The following is a 21,599-nucleotide window of genomic DNA, read 5'->3' on the forward strand; positions in this document are numbered from 1 at the left end:
TCAATTGTTTCTTCTCTTTTAAAAGTTTATGTTGTGGCATTTTATTACACTCCACAGTAAACTCTAAAGAAAGTGGTAAGCATTTACAGTACATGTAACCCTCGTATCTCACGGTAGTTTGGTTCCTACAAAATCTCATGTAATGTGAAAACATATTATACTGGACTAAGAACCAGTACAAAAGGGGGTTCCAAAAGCTAACAAAAATACGCCTTTTTTTTATTACCTATCGGAAACTTAATTTTTATAATAGTAATAACTTAATATTTTAACTTTATTTTTATAATAGTAGTAACTTAAATAGTAATAACTGAACAAATGTCTTACCTTACAAACTGTGATACTTATATGTGAGATAATGTATGTTCATTTAATTTTCTTCCTCTTCATTGCTGATAAGCACAATCTCTTCTGCAGCATCTAGATTTCGTGTACCTTCTGCTCTCTTTAAAAGTCACGAACTGCACTCTTCGAAGTCACAACTATTTTTCAAGGTCTCAAACAAGCACAAGTTCAGTAGCACAGAACCTAACCCAGGGATCTCCCAACAAAATACAGTGGACCCCACTTTAAATGATACATGAAAATCTGAAGAATATTTTCCAGTTAGAAAAATAAAAATAAATTTACGCTTACATACATAGCTTATTAATATGTACTATAATATGTACATACTAAATTGATCTTTCTGTTCACTGACTTTTTTTTGGTTGTAATTTTTAAAACAGTAAAAATGATAAGCAATTAATAACAAAGAACATGGCGTGCATAAGTTGCAACAAACACGATGCACACAAGTGAGATATGGAATAATGAGTTTCTGAAAATTTATTTATGTTTTTTATATGATTGAATATTTCATGGAAGGGGAAACACATTTCACCATAATAACATGAAAACCCACAGAATTCCAGCTATTGGTACATAGCAAATGTAAGAAGATAGTTTACTACCCATTTATAATTGATTACACTAACAGAAAAGATCAATAAACCAGAAACTGCAAATTGTTTTATGGTAGTGACCTCCAGAAATGTGCTTTAGAAAAATATCATGACGGCGATACCAACTAGCGAGTCAACAGCAGGGATTCACAAAAAGGAATGGAAACATTGAAATTTACATCTAACATAATAGCAGGGTTTTCCCAGCACAAAAGCTCAAAAATACCATGTTATGCAAGATTTCCAGCAATTCTCAAACTGTGTTAGAGTGAAACCTTGTTGTAGAAGTACTGTTTTGTGCGAGGATTGCCATAATTTATCAATTGTGTTAGAGCAAAACCATGTTGTAGAAGTACCTTGTTATATTGGGGTTGCCTGTATTCTCTCATGTAGAAGGTTATGAAACAAAACCTCGAAACACATGCAACACCATGATATTTCTTGTATTAATGCTATATGTGTAATAAGGGAGGCTTTGATTGTCTAGCTAAGCATTCCTCATTGCTTATTTAGTACTGTTCTCCAAGTTGGTTTGTCTGCAAACACTTCCTCAATATGTTAGTGAATTTGTTATACAAAATTGACAACCCTGAAGGTTTACTTTTCGAATTCTCAAAAGGGAAATCCCACAACATAACTCTCAATGAATTGCACAAACTGCTCTTGTCTAATGAAAAAGATGACAAATTCTTGGGTTTTAAAAGGTGAGCAACAATGTATATTTGTGTATATGTAATAAATTTTAAATATATTGGTATTAATTCATGCCTCTCTAACACTGCACATTGCTTGAATTCAAGTTTGACATTTTGTACCTAAGCATATTAGTAGATCCTGAAACTTCAAATGATTTTTTTAGTGTTTCAAATTTACTTGCCATTTTTATTTGTTGATTTATATGCCAGAATCAGTAAATATTGGTGGTCCATTCCAAGGATGTCTGGAATGGACCACCAATCATCCTTGCAATTGACCACCCGTCTGTGGAAATTATTTCTCTCTCCAGAATATCCCTGATTTTTAGAAGATTTCCTTGGAAATGTTTTTTTTTTTTTTGTTTTGGTTTTTTTTTTTTTTTTTTAGGAGCATTAGCAACTAAGGCCATATTGCTCTGGGATATGCAGTGGTCATTCCCTGACCTTTCCGCATCCTCCATATTTGGTGGTGATGGGCTCGAACCCCAGTGTAATCAAGAAACGTGTGCTACACACTGCTGCTCCTTCCCACCTGGCTACGGAGGTGCCCTTGCAAATGTGACTCAGAAATCATCACATACTTGAGACAACTCTCTTTCCAGGTCAATATTCTGCACACTAAATAACCAGCTCTCTTGAGATGGTCACTGATGACATATACCTTTAGTATTAATGTGAACGTGAGTGATTTAAGTGGTGGAAAAAGTGGAATAGAACTACAAAACAGACTTTGTCTTCAGAACAAATTGCCTTGATATTGCATTGCTTTCAAACATATTTGTTTGAAACTAGTAGAGAGTAGTGCAAGTGGCAAATTAACCTTTTAAAGATAACATTACATCACTAAAAGGTTGATTTCTTATTAACCATTATCTTATCTTGTAATACCCTCAAAATAAATGACATCACAAAAAAGGATATTTGTTTGAAAGTAGCGCAATACCAGTGCAACTTATTGTAGTGCAATACTAGTGCAACTCACAGCAGAGCAAAGTTTTGTTCTGCTATAAGCATTAAAATCATTGCATTAACTTAGTTTAAATATTGCTGACCACAAAAAAATAATAAAATCAAAAATAAATAAATAATAAAGAGGATAACCCTCCTAACTCCTTTTAATTTAATGATTTTTTTATTTTTACAAATTATTTTATTTTTATAATCTTGTTAATATTGAAATTAATGAATATTTTAAATAAACATTATAACGTGACTAATTTCATTTGTTTTTATTAATTAAATAAATTTATATATCATTTATATAATAATAATTTTATTATTTAGTTCTGTCCCCAGAAATGTGGAATGGCATTTGTTTATTTCCCATATTCTTTATGCTGAAGGAATTTTGGCCTAAGATTTGGTGAGGGGAAATGTGATAACCCAACATAAATATGAGGTTGGGAACAAAAGTAAAACTTCTATTGATTTTTGTATAAATTTGGATATTTGTTTTCAGTGCTCAGCAAAAACTCTTCTTTCAGATCAAGTTGTATTCTGCTTTCACATTCATAACTTGTGGATTTCTTAACAAGCTGAATTTTTATATCTGAATAAGAAAATAGTGTTTTGGCTGAGCATTGAAAACAATTATCCAAAAAAAAAAAAAAGGCAGTGGAAGGATGCTTGTTTATTATCCTCCCAGCAGGGTAGGTACAGTATTTATTTATCTTTCCACCATATATATTTATACATTTATTTTTATGCATATGTATATGTACCTTTTATAGATTGTACATAAGTTTAATGGCAACAAAGGTTGCACTGCTTGAGTTGTTGCATTATATAACTACTGGCATGAGGATAACAGAGAAGTACCAATAGAGGTTTTCATCCATTTTGAACATCATATTTATAATAATTCTTATTAATATTAATAATAATTTTAATCATATTAATAATAATTTTATTATTTAGTTCTGTCCCCAGAAATGAGGAATGGCATTTGTTTATTTCCCATATTCTTTATGCTGAAGGAATTTTGGCCTAAGATTTGGTGAGGGGAAATGTGATAACCCAACATAAATATGAGGTTGGGAACAAAAGTAAAACTTCTATTGATTTTTGTATAAATTTGGATATTTGTTTTCAGTGCTCAGCAAAAACTCTTCTTTCAGATCAAGTTGTATTCTGCTTTCACATTCATAACTTGTGGATTTCTTAACCAGCTGAATTTTTATATCTGAATAAGAAAATAGTGTTTTGGCTGAGCATTGAAAACAATTATCCAAAAAAAAAAAAGGCAGTGGAAGGATGCTTGCTTATTATCCTCCCAGCAGGGTAGGTACAGTATTTATTTATCTTTCCACCATATATATTTATACATTTATTTTTATGCATATGTATATGTACCTTTTATAGATTGTACATAAGTTTAATGGCAACAAAGGTTGCACTGCTTGAGTTGTTGCATTATAACTACTGGCATGAGGATAACAGAGAAGTACCAATAGAGGTTTTCATTCATTTTGAACATCATATTTAATTTATTTCTAAAATAATTTGGTATATCATTTCATCACTTAAATTTGTTTTTCATATAGACAGGAATGTAGTTATACTGCAGTCACAGCATGGATTTGTTAAGGAGAAATTTGTCTGACCAGCCTGATTGGATATATATGAAACAGTAACCAAGGGAATAGATTCATAAAATAATTTTGATATCTTACTTACATGCACTTAGATTACAGTAAATCTTTTGATACTGTTCCATATGAGAGACATGTACAAATTGGAGCAGTGTGGTATTAGCAGCAAGTTAGTGCTATAAAATCAAACAATGGTAGATGGGTGGAAGACAGAAGCTGGTTATTAATGGACACAGTCCTTCTTGGACTAATTTTATTAGTAGAGTCCCACAAGGTTCAGTGTTGGGTCCATTGTTGTTTTCTGTACTTATTTTTGATATTGAGGAAGGCATATCAGGTTAACGTTTAAGTTTGCAGATAGTATGAAGATTGGTGGGACAGTTAATTAAACCGACCGGGCTAGCCGGGTGGGTAAAGTGCCTACCTAGCAACCCAAAGGTCGTGGGTTCGAATCCCGCCTCGGGCTTGGATCAAAGTACTGCAAAAACCTTGGGAGGTACATTATGGCCACAGAAGCTGATGCGCCAACAACTACCAAATAAAAAAAAAAAAAAAAAAAAAAACAGTTAATGACAGTTTAGACAGATGGGCTGAGAAGTGGCAATTGAAGTTTAACCTTGACAAATACAAAGTACTGCATGTGAGTAGCAGTAATTCAAGTTAACATACCAACTGTGTAGTACCACACTCAGGGTGATGGGGGGCGAAAAACACCTGCAATAATTGTGCAGTCAGATATGAGGTTATCTGAGTAGTGCAGATGGGTTGCCAGGACAACTCATGGGGTTTTCCAGTGGTATATAGGAGTTTTGCTTGAAGGAATAAGGAGATGATTATCCCATTGTATAACGTAATGGATAAGCTACATCTTATCCATTACGTTATACAATGTAGTGCATACAGGTCTGGAAGCCTCATTTTAGGAAAGTGTGGATCTGTTGGAATGAGCACAGAGAAGAGCATTAAGATCAGTGAGATGAATAAAAATAATATTCTTACCGCAAAAGGCTTCATTTCTGCAAACAGTGTCTGGACTAGGAACCTGCAAGGAGGTCTGATTGTGGTGTTTAAGGCTTTGAATGGATTGAGTAAGCCCAATATGGATGGAAAATCCTTCCATCTGAGCCAAAGCTCAGATTACAGACATGAGGGGTACCTAAATTCAAATTGTAGAAGGATGACTGCAGGATGTATATGCAGAAGTTTGTCTTCAGTCTGCAGGAAATTGATTATTGCAACAAATGTTTATCTGTTGTTGTTGTTGTTGTAGCGGTGTGTAGTTTGTAAAAATTGAAGAAAGAGCTAGACAAACTATTAATAGGAATGGATATCTGATATGATGAGAAGTGGGTTTTTTTTGCATGATGCTGTTGATGCTTACTTTCTTGCATTATTTTCACTATTATTAGTAGTAGTCTACTACTGATAATACTAATGGAAAGTGTTTTAATTTCATAACAGGTACCATGATCTCACACAGTTTTTAAATTTTGTTCATTGTGAAAACTGATGATGTTATCAACGACAAATTCCAAAGGGGGAGGTATTCGGGAAAGTAATCATAGATACTACTAAACTTATTAGACTAGTAGCATATAAGAAAAATGTGTAGGATGATTATAAATTAGCAGGCAATATGATATCCTACAGTAAGTACAAACTAGTCTGCAATCAGGTCGCTAATGGAGTTAGGCGAGCTAAGGCAGATTATGAGAAGGCTCGGAATGCAAAGAATAGTAACAAAATTCTTTGCTTAGGTTAACAATAGAAGGAAAGGTATGAACAACATTGCCCCTCCCCCAGATATGAATGACACAACTATCGATGATCATGTTCTTGCTGACAACTAAACAAATATTGAAAATATTTGTTTAGTTACAAATACTGAAGCTGAAAGTAAACAAGGCATCTCAGGCTGATTAGATGTAACCAGTTATATTAAAAGAATCAGCAAAAGGCATAAGCAAACCTTTGGCCTTAATTATGAGAGCATCTGTATATTCAGGGTAGATTGGAGGTGTGCAAATGTTTCTCCTTTTCACAAAAGGCAATCAAACATTAATGTAGGCAATTATACATTTGTGTTCCATGGCAAATAATGTAGTCAGTGGTTAAAGAAGTAATGCAGGACCACCAAGACACAAATGCAGTTATACTGCAGTAACATCATGAATTTGTTAATGAGAGAAGGTTATACTGTTGACCAATCTGATTACCTACTGGGACACAGTAACAATAGAACTTGATGCAAACAATAATTTTTGTATCATATATTTATATGTCAGCAAACCTTTTGACCCTGTTCCAACATGAAAGACTGCCATACAGATTGGAGCTGTTGTTATGTTGTTGTTATTTGGTTTTTAGGAGCATTAGCAACTAAGGCCATATTGCTCCGGGGATATGCAGTAGTCATTCCCTGACCTTTCCGCATCCTCCGTATTTGGTGGTCACGGGCTTGAACCCTGGTCTAAACAAGAAGTGTGTGCTACGCACTGCTGCTCCTGCTCACCTGGCTACGGAGGCGCCACAGATTGGAGCAGCATGGCATTAGTTTCAAGTTAGTGCTATGGATAAAGGGATAGTTGAGTGGCAGAAGTCAGAGGGTGGTTATAAGTGGGCATTGCGCTTATAGAGTCCCTCAGGATTCAGTTCTGGGCTCTTTATTGTTTATAATATTTATTAATGATGTCAATGAAGTCATATGAAGCTGATTGTCTAAGTCTGTAGATGTTACAGTGTGAACCACTGTAACATCTACAGAGTATCAAGGCATGTTGCTCTTGTGAAGAAAGGCTTAAGTTTTTGCAAATTACAGTGTCTGGAGACTAGGCACCTGTGAGGTGATCTGATTGAGGCCTTGACTGGTTTGAGCAAGCTCAATGCTGATGGGATTCTTTCCCTTGCCCAGATTAATCACCTGAGGGGACATAAATTGAAATTGAGGAACGACAGTTGTAGAATAGATGTGTGGAAATTTGCCTTTAGCCAGCGGGTGGTTGACTGCTGAAACAAACTTCCATCTGTCATTGTAGAAGTTGACAGCTTAAATAAGTTCAAGGTAGAACTAGACAAACATTTGAAGAGAATGGATGGGTGAAATGGGAAGGGTTTTTTTTTTTTTTTTTTGACTGATGCTGTATAAGCTTGCTTTCTTGCATCATGTGACTACTGCTAATGTTACTGCAGAGAGACTTAGAAAAATTAGGCAAATAGGTTGAGAAGTGGCAGTTGAGATTTAAAATTGGTGGAACTGCATATGTAGTAATTCCAGAATAACATATCAGTTAGGCAGTGCCACACTCAAGGTGGTGCAGACAGGCTATTAGAAGAGCTTATGGTCTGTCAGTGATATACAAAAACTTTGTGAGCAGGGAGGTAGGTGATTATCGCATTGTGTATTATAATGGTTAGGCCACGCCTTGTGCACTACATACAGGTCCAGAAGCCTCATTTTATGAAAGATGTGGAGAACTTAGAATGGATGCCGAGAAGAGCAACCAGATTAGTCAAGAACACAAAAGGATACTTTTACCACACTGCAATTTACAGAACTTGTGTAAATTGCAGTGCTTTGAAACTAAGTACTTTCAAGGTGACATGATTGAGATGTTTAGGGCATTAAATGGATTGGGTAACCTTAATGATGATGATGATGATGATATTTTTACCCTTGCTTGAACAACACACACACACACACACACACACACACACACACACACACACACACACACACACACACACACACGCACACACACACACAGGGACATAAATTGGAAAAAGATGGCTGCAAGCAATAGAAGCATTCAGATTTACTTTTAGTCAGAGAATAATTGATAATTGGAACAAACTGCCATCTGGTATTGTGGAGTGGGTATAAATTTAAGAATTAGACATTATTAGAGATGGACAGATGCAAATGATATGGGTAGTGTTTTTTTTTTTTTTATTTGGCTGCTGATGCTTTCTTCCTTGCATTATTCACTACTAATAATAAGGATGATGTGGTGTTCTTTCTGTTGTCCAAATTTAAAATAATTATTTCATATTTAATTAATTATTTGTTGCTTTCAGTTTAAAAATGCCTTTATTCAGTAATGAACAAATGATATACATATATGCACAGGGGTTATCCCAAAATTTTCTAAAAGAAGGTGGGCTAAAGCAGTGTTCAGAGGAATCATTAAGCTTTAGTTATCATCAATGATAACTAAATTTTTCATTTAGTTATGAAAAATGCTGATTATTTTGATCATAAGGGATTGGAGACAACTATTACCCCTTTATCCTATACCTGCAACTGCTGCTGCTGTGTGTGTGTGTGTGTGTGTGTGTGTGTGTGCGCGCGTGCGCGCGCGCGCACACACACACACACACATACACAATTTTATAAAATTTCTAAAGGATGAAAATTTTATCTCTGGTTCCTTGATATATATATATGTTAAATATTTTACATGTTAAATTTATTCTTTGTAATAATTTTACAGGTGAAATATTTGTGATTCGCCCACTCAGTCCTGACAGGTCTCTTCATCACCTAACTATTTCAGCTAAAGATGGTGGTGGGCTTATAACAGATACTCAAGCTCATGTGTATATTAGTGTCATTACCTCTAGTCATCAGCCCCCAATTTTCGAGCAGGCTCGTTATAGTTTCTCTGTCAGAGAAGATATTGCACCTGAAACAATGGTTGGAACAGTTTCTGCCACAAGCAGGGATCCCCGTAAGTTCTTTGCCAGATTGGTTGTAATAATCATAACATTATTTAGAAAATTAATTGTGCATAGATGAATTTAAATATTTTTTTGTTAATTTTCATGCTGTTTGTATTTATGATAAAATATAAGTATAATTTTTGTTTCCTCCGGCAACAAACTTTAATTTTAGTCAGGAGGAGACTGGAAAAATTTTTTCAATGATGCAATTTTGTAAAGTGGGCTTGTTTACTTGTTCTTTAACTATGTTAGAGTCATTAATTATGGCAAGCATCTAAACTGATGCCCAATGATTTGGGAGGCCCAGGTGTGCAGACTGTTCAGGGGCACTCAGCACTCCTGGCCAGTCCACACAGATCGTTTGATCCATGTGGACTGGCCAGGTGTGCTGTTTGATCTAAGAGAAAAAAAAAAAAAAAAGTTACAGAAAGTGGGGTTGGGGGAAGCCTCTGCTTACCATGTTTTTGCCTATTTCAATTTTCCTATTTGACATGCAAGTCCATCTGTTATTTTTCTCTAGCAACTTATTATTTTGTTTTTCCTAAATTTATATTCTGAGTTTTCACTGTGGGAATTACTTCTTCTATATTCTTCTGTACTTGTTTCATAGCTGCCAATTCTCCAGACTTACGATGGAAAAGCTGCCATTTTTTACTTAATTTGATTCCTCTCTGTCTTATTGTTGTAATACAGTTACCGATAGAGATTTTGCCATCATTTTTCAGAAACTCAGTTTTTCTCCACCTTTATCTTTTCACAAAGAAATAATGAAACTACAATGAAAAAACAAGATTTAAAAAATTTTTTTTAAATTTTCACTTTTACTTATTTTCATTCACAAATCTGCTGTCAAGTGTGCTGCATTAGTCTATGTTGCCAAATAGAAACACATGATAATAGCATAGTTTTCTGTTTTGTCCAATAATACTTGTGGAGGTAATTTACAGTCTTTCAGTAAGATGCCCAAAGAAATGCGATGTAAAATTTCAGAATATGCAAGGTTTTCTGTGTATTGTAAAATCTGAAATAAAAGGTAACACATTTGCCTTGTACACTGAGTGTAGAAGTGATTTTCCAATTTCAAGTGGCAGTAAACAGGGAGTAATCAAACATTTGCAAAAAATCAGCATAATGACAGCATGTAGTGCCTAGAAAGAAATGCAAAAATAGATTTTGCATTTCATGGTAATGATGGTGTTATTACGTGCTGAATATTTATTTGCATCTTTTTTCATAGAAAATAATTTTCCTCTTATTTGTGCTGATCATGCAAAAGCATTATTCACAAATATGTTGCCAATACTGAAATAGCAAAAAATTATGGTTGTGGAGGAACACAAGCAGATTTTTAATTTTAATGTAATTTTATTCATTTAGGATTCTGATTTTTACCATATGTAGCTTGAAACAGAATTATTCTATATATTAACCTCACCAGAGATGCTGTTTGTAGATATTTGCATTCGTGACTGAGGTCATGAACTGCATTCCTCAGTCAGGAATGCAAATACATTGCTGAGTGAGCTTTGCTGGTCAGGAATGTATTTGCCTACTTGTTGTCATAGTGTAGGGTCTACAGACACTTAACTCAGCTCTTGCTGGGTTAATAGTTTTTGAAGCACCACATTCTTCCTTCATTTACTGAGGTGCCTTTTAGCTTTCCCTTGAAGAAATGGAGTGTCAGCAGTCAAATCCCCTCTTCTACCTTTCTTCCTAACTATTCCATTTCTCGTTTATATGCAACATACTTCCATATATTTCATCATTCAGGCCCCTTTATTTCCTATCTAAATTTATTACTTCAGCTTGTGATAGCAAAGTGATAGTTGGCAAAGACAACATACAATTTCATCAACATTTTGGAAAATTTTTCACATCTAAAATTTTAGTCATCCTTTATATTTTAATGTAGTAGTAGTATTAGCATGTGATGCAAGAAAGCATGTGTATGAGCTTATGCAGCATCAGCCAAAAAAAAAAAAAAAAAAAATCACACCATTCCCTCCAAATGCCTGTCCAGTTCCTCCTTAAACTTATTTAACCAATCAACTTCCACAACGACAGATGGAAGTTTGTTCCAGCAATTAACCACCCGCTGGCTAAAGGCAAATTTCCGCACATCTATTCTACATCTGTCTTTTCTTAATTTGAATTTATGCCTCCTTAGGTTCGTAATCTGAACAAGTGGAAGGATCCCATCAGAATTCAGCATGCTCAACCCATTCAAGGCCTTATACACCTCAATCAGATCACCGTACAGGTGCCTAGTCTCCAGCCACTGCAATTTGCAGAACTTAAGCCTCTCTTGGTAAGAGGTTCCCTTCATTCCCCTCACCAATCTTGTTGTCCTTCTCTGTACACACTCAAGCAAATCTACATCCTTCCTAAAATGAGGCCTCCAGACCTGTACGCAGTACTCAAGGCACAGCGTGACCATTGCCTTATACAGAGGAACAATCACCTCGTTTTCCATGCTAGCAAAATTCCTATATATCATTAACAAAACCCCATGACCTGCCCTAGCAGCCTGTCTGCATTGCTCACAAAAGTTCATATCTGACTGCACAATTACTCCCGGGTCTTTTTCATTTACTACCACCTTAAGTGTAGTACCGCACAGTTGGTATGTTTCTCTGGGGTTACTTCTACCCATATGCAGTACTTTGCATTTGTCAAGGTTAAACTTGAGTTGCCACTTCTTAGCCCATCTGCCCAAATTTTCTAGATCCTGCTGCAGTAACACACTGCCATTACTGTCATTAACAACACTGCCAACCTTTGTATCATCTGCAAACTTTGACACTAAGCCTGATATACCTTCATCAATATCATTAATAAATATACAAAACAACAACACCGAACCCTGTGGGACTCCACTAATAACATTAGTCCACGAAGAGCAGCACTCATTAATTACCACCCTCTGTCTTCTCCGACTCAACCATCCTTTTATCCATTGTAGCAACTTACCCTTAATACCATTCTGCTCCAATTTGTACAATTGTCTTCCATGCGCAACAGTGTCAAAAGCTTTCCTGAAATTAAAATATATGATATCAAAATTAATTTTTGCATCCAGTTCCTTTGTAACCACATCATAATATCCTATCAAATTTGTCAGAACAAGACTTTCCCTTAACAAACCCATGCTGTGTCTGAATTATTGCTGCAGTCTTGTCTAGATGATCCTGCAATGCATCTTTAACCAGTGACTCCATTATTTTACTTGGAACAGAAGTTAAACTAACTGGTCTGTAATTACTTGTGTCATCCTTTGATCCCCCTTTGTGAATTGGGGATACATTTGCACATCTCCAGTCCGTGGGAACCTCCCCTGAGTCCAAGGATGATCTCATAATTATGGCTAAAGCTTTGCTTAGTTGCTTTGCTGCATCCTTTAATATAACTGGATAGTTCCCATCTAGCTATTTTAAATTTTTCACATCTAAAATTTTAGTCATCCTTTATATTTTAATGGTTTATATATAGGTGGACGTTTCCCCCCTTAACTCAGCATTTATTTAAACTCTGTCAGCATATATACCTTTTTTTTTTTTTATGTGAACCCCGAACACAAGAGGTATTAGAACCTATAGTACTTAGTACCATGCTTGGGTTGGAGGCTGAGAAGATGAAAGAAGATATTTGTTGACATTGGACTTGAACTTCTGTAGATTGTAATTTTCAGGAAATACGTATGAAGGAAGGTTGTTCCAGAAAACTGAAGTTGAATGAATAAATGAGGAAAATGAAAAGTTGGTTCTGTGGGTTTGAAGTTGGACAGTAAATGGATGTTGGCTGGTGGGGGCACGTGTTCAGACTGTTCTGAAAGAGAGAGTGGGAATTATAGAAGCCAATTCAGAAGAACAGTGCCCATGGAAGTATCTGTAGAAGAGGCATGCAGCAATAACAGTACGTGTATGAGAAAGCAAGTGGATAGACTCTGTTAGAGATGAATGATTAATTAACCTAACTGCCCTCTTTTGAATGGAATCAAGAAGCCTGAGAGAGGTTTTGGGGGCACCACCCCAGATGTGCCAACAATATTCCATGGCAGGACGGATTTGCGATTTATACAGAGTGAGCAGCTGTTTGGAAGAAAAGTAACGCCGAGAGCAAAAGAGAAAAACCAAGTTTTTCAGATGCAGAGGAAGCAATATTTGTAATGTGCTTGTGCCAAGAGAGATTAGAAGTCAGGGTAATCCCCAAAAGAGATATATCAATTTGCCTAGAAATCGGAGTGGCCCTAAAGATAAGCATAGGAGCAGAAGAATCCTTTTTGCGAGATATAAGACAAGGCTGAGTTTTAGAAAGGCTGAAATCAACTAAGTTGTCTTTGTCCCACTGGAGAATTACCTGAAGATCTCCATTTAAGGAATTGGTAGCAGGTTTTCGAAAAGTTGAAGCTGATTGAGCAGGACAAGGTTTCTCAAAATGGAAAGTGGAATGCAATGTGCTATCATCGGCAAAACTATGGATAGGATTGCCAGTCAATGGAAGAAGGTCATTAATATACAAGAGGAAATGAGTGGGGAAAGACCTGAACCTTGGGGGACACCGGCATTAGTGGAGAAGTTAGAAGACAAAGAGCCATCCACCATCACCCTCAGTGAGCGATCAGAGAGAAAACTGGATAACCAATTACTAAAAACAGTTGGAAAACCATAAGATGGAAGCTTGTTTAGAAGACCTTTATGCAAAACATGATCAAAAGCCTTTGAGATGTCAAGAGCAACTACTTGTGTTTCACCGAACTTTTTCATTGAATTAGTCCATAAATGGGTAACATAAGCCAGAATATCACAAGTGGATCGACAATGACGGAATCCATACTGGCGATCGTTGATCAGGCAGAAGGTTTCTAGTTTAAGAGTTGGCTGTTAATTGATTTCTCCATTACTTTAGAAAGAGTAGAAGTAATCAGCACTGTCATATAAATTCACATCTAAAGTCAAGTGGACCCAATTTCGGTGAAGTCTGGATGGTCTGTGGCAGCTAAATCCTCTGCTTGCGCCTTTACGATGGTGGGACTGTTAGTAATCCTGGGTATAACATCCATACAAAACATGTTTGTATGGATTTTTTTCAGATGCAGAGGAAGCAATATTTGTAATGTGCTTGTGCCAAGAGAGATTAGAAGTCAGGGTAATCCCCAAAAGAGATATATCAATTTGCCTAGAAATTGGAGTGACCCTAAAGATAAGCATAGGAGCAGAAGAATCCTTGGTGGGTGACCACCCATATCTGAACCAACGTAAGCAGGGGTCGAAGTGTGGCGCCCACACCACACCACTTGGAGGAATGCCCCCCCTCTATGTTACCAGGCAGTACTAGGTAGTAGATGACTTTCATCAACCGGTGAAATACCACTTTGCTTATTGGAGGCTTGAAGTGGTGGAACCCATGTTTAGTCTCTAGAGCTGAATTCCGGTCAGTCCTTCCCTATCTCTTCCATCATGCAGTGTGATTGATGACTTTTGAGGTTATGATAAACGTCGCGGCGAGATCCAATATTCCTTACATTTTGAGGGTATAGCTCTAAAACGGTGTTCGCAGGCCGGCCACTAGTTAGTACACTGGACCGAACCTATTGGTAACTCTCTAGGAGGCTTCCGGATCAGCTAGTGTATAATCTTGCTACCTCTACTCTGCCAGATAGTGACTGGAGGGAGTCGGAGTAATGTGTATGCGGGGAGCACTGTCGAGGCCACGTTATGTCAAGGATCTGGGTATATTCTTACCACGTGTGCGCCATATCCAAAAATTTTATTACTTCATACAGCATGTCCCACTCACTTTTTCCTACTATTGAGTACACCATGAATTGTCAAACTAATAGAGCATGCTTATCTGCAAAAAGATCTAAACCTTCCAAGCACTTCCTAATTCATTTCACAAATATACGTGGTCTCAATTCTAATCTCAATGATGTCCATTTCCACTTGCAGTGTGCCAAACCCCATGTACTTTTTCTGACAGAATCTCAGTTATCGGTTGATTCAACTACTGCTCATCTCAGATGCCCAAATTATTCGCTGTATGATTCCTTTTGCCTCAAAGGTGGTACTTGTGCATATGCCTGTTCTGATATTCCCTGTCAGAGACTTGGCAATTTGGAATCTCCTCTCTTTGATCTTTTCTGGCTCAAAATCTCTCTACCTCATTGTGTCAAATTCATCTGTTGTCTCTACCGTTCTCTCAACTCCACTAATCACTTGGAGCTCTTTCACTTCCTCTCTTTGCAACTTGACTTTCTCCAGTCCAACTTTTCTAAAAGTGAGGTAATTTTCCTTGGTGATTTTAATGTTCACAACTCCAGCTGCCTTCCGTTTTCTAGTCATACCGACCCAGCAGGTCGAGATGCTGAGGCTTTTGCAGTTACTAATGACCTTGCACAGATTGTTCATTTACCTACAAGAATACTGGACAATCCTAATATACAGCCAATACACTTGATCTTTTTCTCACAAACCACCCTTCTAAGTACATGGTCGAAGTGAGAGATCCTTTAGGCACTTCAGTTCACCACTTGGTGATTGTCTCTTCTCCATTGGAACCTTTATCTCATGGCTATTCCCAACCTCGCGTTGTTTGGCATTACAAGAATGCAAAATGGGATGACCTGCGAGACTTCTTTTCTTCTTTTCCTTGGTCGGATTACTGTTTCAAAAGTTCTGATGTCAACGTTTGCTCAGATCGTGTCAGTGAAATTATTCTTGCAGGAATGGAATCCTTTATCCCACACTCCACTTTAAAATCTCGTCCTTTATCTAAACCTTGGTTTTCCAATAAATGTGCTAAGGCTGTTCAAGAGAAGAATGTTGCATATCGTAATTGGCTTGTTTCTAATTCTTCAGTTTCATTTTCAGCCTACACCAAAGCTCACAACAATTGTAAATTAGTTATTAATCAGTCCAAACTAGTGTTTGAATAGGCTAAGAGTAGAAAACTTGCTTCTTGCCCTAATGGTAGCCGAGCATTCTGGTCTCGTGCCAAAGCTGTTGGCCGCAACTTTTGCCCATCTCTGCTCCCACCTCTGTCCAAACCAGATGGTTCTGTTGTCACTTCAGCCAAGGATAAAGCTGACCTGCTAGCATCCAATTTTCCTTCCAACTTATGTATTAATGATCTTGGTAAAACACCTCCCACCATTCCCAACATGATCCATTCAATGCCCCCTGTGGTCTTCAGTCAAAAGGATGTCAGAAGGATTTTGACGAATCTTGATGCTAAGAACGCTCCAGGTCCTGATGGTATTTCTCCACTTATTATCAAAACCTGTGCTTCTGAACTTACTCCTGTTCTTTGCTGCCTTTTTTTCACTTTCTTATTCCAAAGGTGTTTTTCCTTCTGCTTGGAAATTTGCTCTTATCCAGCCAGTTCCTAAAATGGATGACAAATCCCTCCCATTCAATTATTGTTCCATTGCAATTACTTCTACTCTTTCTGAAGTAATGGAGAAATCAATTAAACGCCAACTCTTAAACTACCTAGAAACCTTCCGTCTGATCAACGATCGCCAGTATGGATTCCGTCAGTGTCGATCCACTGGTGATATTCTGGCTTATGTTACCCATTTATGGACTAATTCAATGGAAAGGTTCGGTGAAACACAAGTAGTTGCTCTTGACATCTCAAAGGCCTTTGATCGTGTTTGGCATAAAGGTCTTCTAAACAAGCTTCCATCTTATGGTTTTCCAACTATTTTTAGTAATTGGTTATCCAGTTTTCTCTCTGATCGCTCACTGAGGGTGATGGTAGATGGCTCTCTGTCTTCTAACTTCTCCACTAATTCCGGTGTTACCCAAGGTTCAGTTCTTTCCCCCACTCTTTTCCTCTTGTATGTTAATGACCTTCTTCCATTGACTGGCAATCCTATCCATAGTTTTGCCGATGATAGCACATTGCATTCCACTTTCCATTTTGAGAAACCTTGTCCTGCTCAATCAGCTTCAACTTCTTGAAAATCTGCTACCAATTCCTTAAATGCCAATCTTCAGATAATTCTCCAGTGGGGCAAAGACAACTTAGTTGATTTCAACCCTTCTAAAACTCAGTCTTGTCTTGTATCTCGCAAAAAGGATTCTTCTGCTCCTATGCTTATCTTTAGTGACACTCCGATTTCTAGGCAAAATGATATATATCTTTTGGGGATTACCCTGACTTCTAATCTCTCTTGGCACAAGCACATTACAAATATTGCTTCCTCTGCATCTAAAAAACTTGGTTTTCTCTTTCGCTCTCGGCGTTACTTTTCTTCCAAACAGCTGCTCACTCTATATAAATCACAAATCCGTCCTGCCATGGAATATTGTTGGCACATCTGGGGTGGTGCCCCCAAAACCTCTCTCAGGCTTCTTGATTCCATTCAGAAGAGGGCAGTTAGGTTAATTAATGATTCATCTCTAACAGAGTCTCTCCACTCGCTTTCTCATAGACGCACTGTTTCTGCTGCATGCCTGTTCTACAGATACTTCCATGGGCACTGTTCTTCTGAATTGGCTTCTATAATTCCCACTCTCTCTTTCAAAACAGTCCGAACACGTGCCACCGCCAGCCAACATCCATTTACTGTCCAACTTCAAACCCACAGAACCAACTTTTCATCTTCCTCATTTATTCATTCAACTGCGGCAGTTTTCTGGAACAACCTTCCTTCATACGTATTTCCTGAAAATTACAATCTACAGAAGTTCAAGTCCAGTGGCAACAAATATCTTCTTTCGTCTTCTCAACCTCCAACCCAAGCACGGTACCAAGTACTATAGCTTCTAATACCTCTCGTGTTTGGGGTTCATATATTAAAAAAAAAAAAAAAAAAAAAAACGTTCTTATGGGAGCTCTCTAACACCATGCTGGCAGTTGATATGGTGACCATGACAGTCATTATTTGTTCCTCATGCCACTTCTGCGCTTCTGGTATGAAAGGAAACACAATACCACATTTGTTGTTTGTTTGTTATTTGGTTTTTAGGAGCATTAGCAACTAAGGCCATATTGCTCCGGGATATGCGGTGGTCATTCCCTGAATGACATTTCCGCATCCTCCGTATTTGGTGGTGATGGGCTCAAACCCCTGTCTATCAATACCACATAGACATTCGTATGAGCAGATTTATTATGAAATAAGGCTAATTTACACAAATTGATTTGGTATAGGGAGAAAATGGCTTATTAAAACCTGATTATTCAGGATCTGCTTTGCTCCATTTTTCTGAAGCTGCAATATATTAAAGGGATATTAATCAGTAAGTTAAGTTATGAAGATAAAATGAATTAAAACTAACAAAGATAATGAAGTAATAAGAGAACAATTTTTTTAACAGATCCTGATGCATCATCCCCCTTTCTCCCTCCTTCTTTCTCTCTCTCCCATCCCCACCATTGGGGTGCATCCTCGGTCTTCACATTACACTCTAGCAAGTGTAGAGTCTGCAGGAAAGAAGTTGTCCTTGCTTGACTCTGCATAAGACATTGTCACCTCACGCATCTACTGAGAGACAGTTCTATTTGTAGATATACTGTGACACCTTTTTTACAGTTCAGCATGTTTTTAAGAGAATGTGTAATCAATACTTTTTATCTTTTATCTGTCTGACTGAGCCATATACATTTGGATTTTATCAGACAATGATAACATGTCAGATTTATTTAAATTTTTAAAACTTATTAATTTATATTATTTAACTTAGAGAACTTTTACCTAAAATAACTGCTTTATATTATTATTTTACATTAATTAATTATATTATTTTATATTTATATTTTATATTATATCATTCAACTTGAGACATTATAGCCTTTAGTTACTGTTGCACTGTTAAAATCCTAAACAACAAACCATTGCTGTGCAGGTATCACCTTACCAGATTTCAGCATTCACCCTCAGTATTCAATCTTCCCCAGTCTCAGTGATGTCAACACCTGAAGGCACAGTCAGTAGCTCTATGCACTCTGTTCACTGGAGAATATTAGAATTTCTAGTGACCTTCACACATTCTCTATATATATATCTGTCTTTTTTACAGACTTTCATTTTTCAGTTAGTCCCAGCCAGTAGGTATTCTTAGCTTCTAGGTAAGATTTGTTCATATTTCTTAATTCGTGGCAGTCAGGTCTAGCAATTTTATTGAATCACTGTAAAAGCTTTGCTTCCAATCTACAGGAAGGCTGCTGTACATGCTAGTTGTTCATATAACCATGTAGACAGTAATGCTTCCAATGGTAGATGAGTGCCACCCCCCCTACCCTCAACAGGTTTGTATCTAATGGTGGGGTTTTCAAGTTTAGTTTACAGTTCTGAGAACACTGAATATTTCTTTAAAAGAAAGAAAAGAAAATATTTCTCTATCTCATTAGAAATATATTCCCTAGGTTATTTGTATCAAAAAATCCTAACCGTTTCAGTCCCTGATTAGATTTTAGATATACCTAATTGAAGATTAATTTAGGTGATTAATGATTTTAGATGATTCAAAAATTAATAAAATTGAATGAAATTAATTGATAATAGTTTTAGCTGTATCAAAATTAGAACTTCTTGTACTATATTTTATTCCTATAATCTTATTTGCTTCTTTAGACAGGAAGAGACTATCATTACTACTAATACTGTCTCTTTACATTATTTTATGTGATCTCAACTTATGTATAGAACTGAGGACCTGAATCCATAATATAAGTTGGGACTGTTTATTTTTGTGTGATCAAAAACAAAAAGGCCTCTACTTTCTGTTCTTGATCACTGATATGAATATTTGTGATTTATTTTGTTGTCTTCCTGTTTTTATTTCATCAACAAGACTACTTTTTGAAAACTTTGTTTTTTGTTATTAAGTTACTAAATATCTAAATAATGAATATTACTATATATTATATTAATCACAGAAGATCTGTAAAATAGTTTTATCAATTTCAACTTTTAATAAAATCCAAGAGGAAATAAGTAAAGTGCATTATGATATGTTGAGTGATCGGATTGTGAGTCATTAATTTGAGTGCATCGAAGCAAAAACAATTACTTTTCAGATGATATTAATTAATTAATTGGTTAAAAGTTAATCGGTTTTTTAATTTTTTTACTATAGTTAATCGTAAAATGCAAAAATTTACCTGTCATAATGTTGTGCCTACATTATAACTGATTTGTTATTATGCATTCAGTTTGTTCTATCATAATTTAATAATAATAATTTTATTATAAATCTTTTGTCTATCTGCACTAATCTAATCACTAATAATCATGCTAATCTTATTACATGCTAACTTATACCCATTGAATTTTCTCAAGTTCTTTAGCGGCGCCTCTGTAGCCAGGTGGGAAGGAGCAGCAGTGCGTAGCACACGCTTCTTGTTTAGACCGGGGTTCGAGCCCGTCACCACCAAATACGGAGGATGCGGAAAGGTCAGGGAATGACCACCGCATATCCCAGAGCAATATGGCCTTAGTTGCTAATGCTCCTAAAAACCAAATAACAAATAATAATCAACTTCTTTAGCATAAGATTTGGTATTTTCTGGAACACACACACACACACACATTCCCCTTTCTAACATTTGAATAGGTTTTGCTTATCTGACTATGTTTAGTTATCACCTCCATATTCCACTGTGTTATAAACCTAATTCGTTGGCACACACACACATATATAACCAATATTAAATATAAAATTAAAAAAATATGCCAGTAGTATGGCAAAACTGTAGAGCAAAAATTTAACATAAAAATAAAACAACAGGGAGAGGAAAGAAAAGGTAAGACAGAAACTGTAGCCCAAAACCTCCAAATAATTTAGAAATTCAATTAAAATCCAATTCAAAGTAAATTCATATTAAAATTTAAAATATATAGAAATTTAGCAGTACCCCCCAGTAAGGTTCCAGTTCCAAGAAACATGAAATATCACCAAAAGAGACAAAACAAAATAATATAGAAATTCAATTAAAATCCAATTCAAAGTAAATTCATATTAAAATTTAAAATATATAGAAATTTAAAGTACCCCCCCCCCAGTAAGGTTCCAGTTCCAAGAAACATGAAATATCACCAAAAGAGACTAAACAAACTACTAAAATAAAACAAAGCAGCAAAATAATAGACTGACCATTATGCCCCATATCGACAGAGGACCACGAGGCCAATAATGGTCATGGAATTGCTGCATTTTCAATCGCTAGACAAATCGTCACAAAGGTGAACTGATCAAAGGACCCAACCACCCCTCCATTCTCTGATCGAACCACCAGTGCAGAGGATTTGAATAGCAGTGTTCCTTGCGCAGTGAAAAAATAAACTATAGAACAGACTAGCACTCCAGAGCAGAGCCACACCACCGACATAATGCAAGCTTAACCAGCTTATATAAGCAGAAAAATGAAAAGATATATTTATATATATTTATTTTATGTACTTTTTTATTTTCTTATCTATCTTCATAATGTCATTATCCAAACATATGTGTATATATAATATTGACCCCAGGGGCTCACATCTGGTGAGTATGGGCTTGGCACACCCAGGGTCCTGAGCCGGATATCATCATTCTTCTCTTTCTTGGTGATTTCCTTCTACTTCTCTCTCTCTCTGTGTGGGTAACTGAAATGTTTTTTTTTTGGCTGGTGCAGCAAAAGCCCCAGGCTTCCTTGCACCA

General features: G+C 36.4%; 1 protein-coding gene across 1 annotated transcript in view; it reads left to right on the forward strand.

Moving 5' to 3' along the window:
* Nucleotides 1-21,599, forward strand: part of LOC150088101 (protein dachsous-like) — a 287,537-nt gene that overhangs the window by 259,141 nt on the left and 6,797 nt on the right. The window contains exon 4 of the mRNA XM_090370019.1: nucleotides 8,721-8,957. Coding sequence (XP_090226145.1) covers nucleotides 8,721-8,957 — 237 coding nt within the window. The remainder of the gene's footprint in view (nucleotides 1-8,720; nucleotides 8,958-21,599) is intronic.

This window comes from Mastigoproctus giganteus, chromosome 3 (genome assembly GCF_048544385.1).
Source record: "Mastigoproctus giganteus isolate SK-2022 chromosome 3, ASM4854438v1, whole genome shotgun sequence".
Taxonomy (NCBI): domain Eukaryota; kingdom Metazoa; phylum Arthropoda; class Arachnida; order Uropygi; family Thelyphonidae; genus Mastigoproctus; species Mastigoproctus giganteus.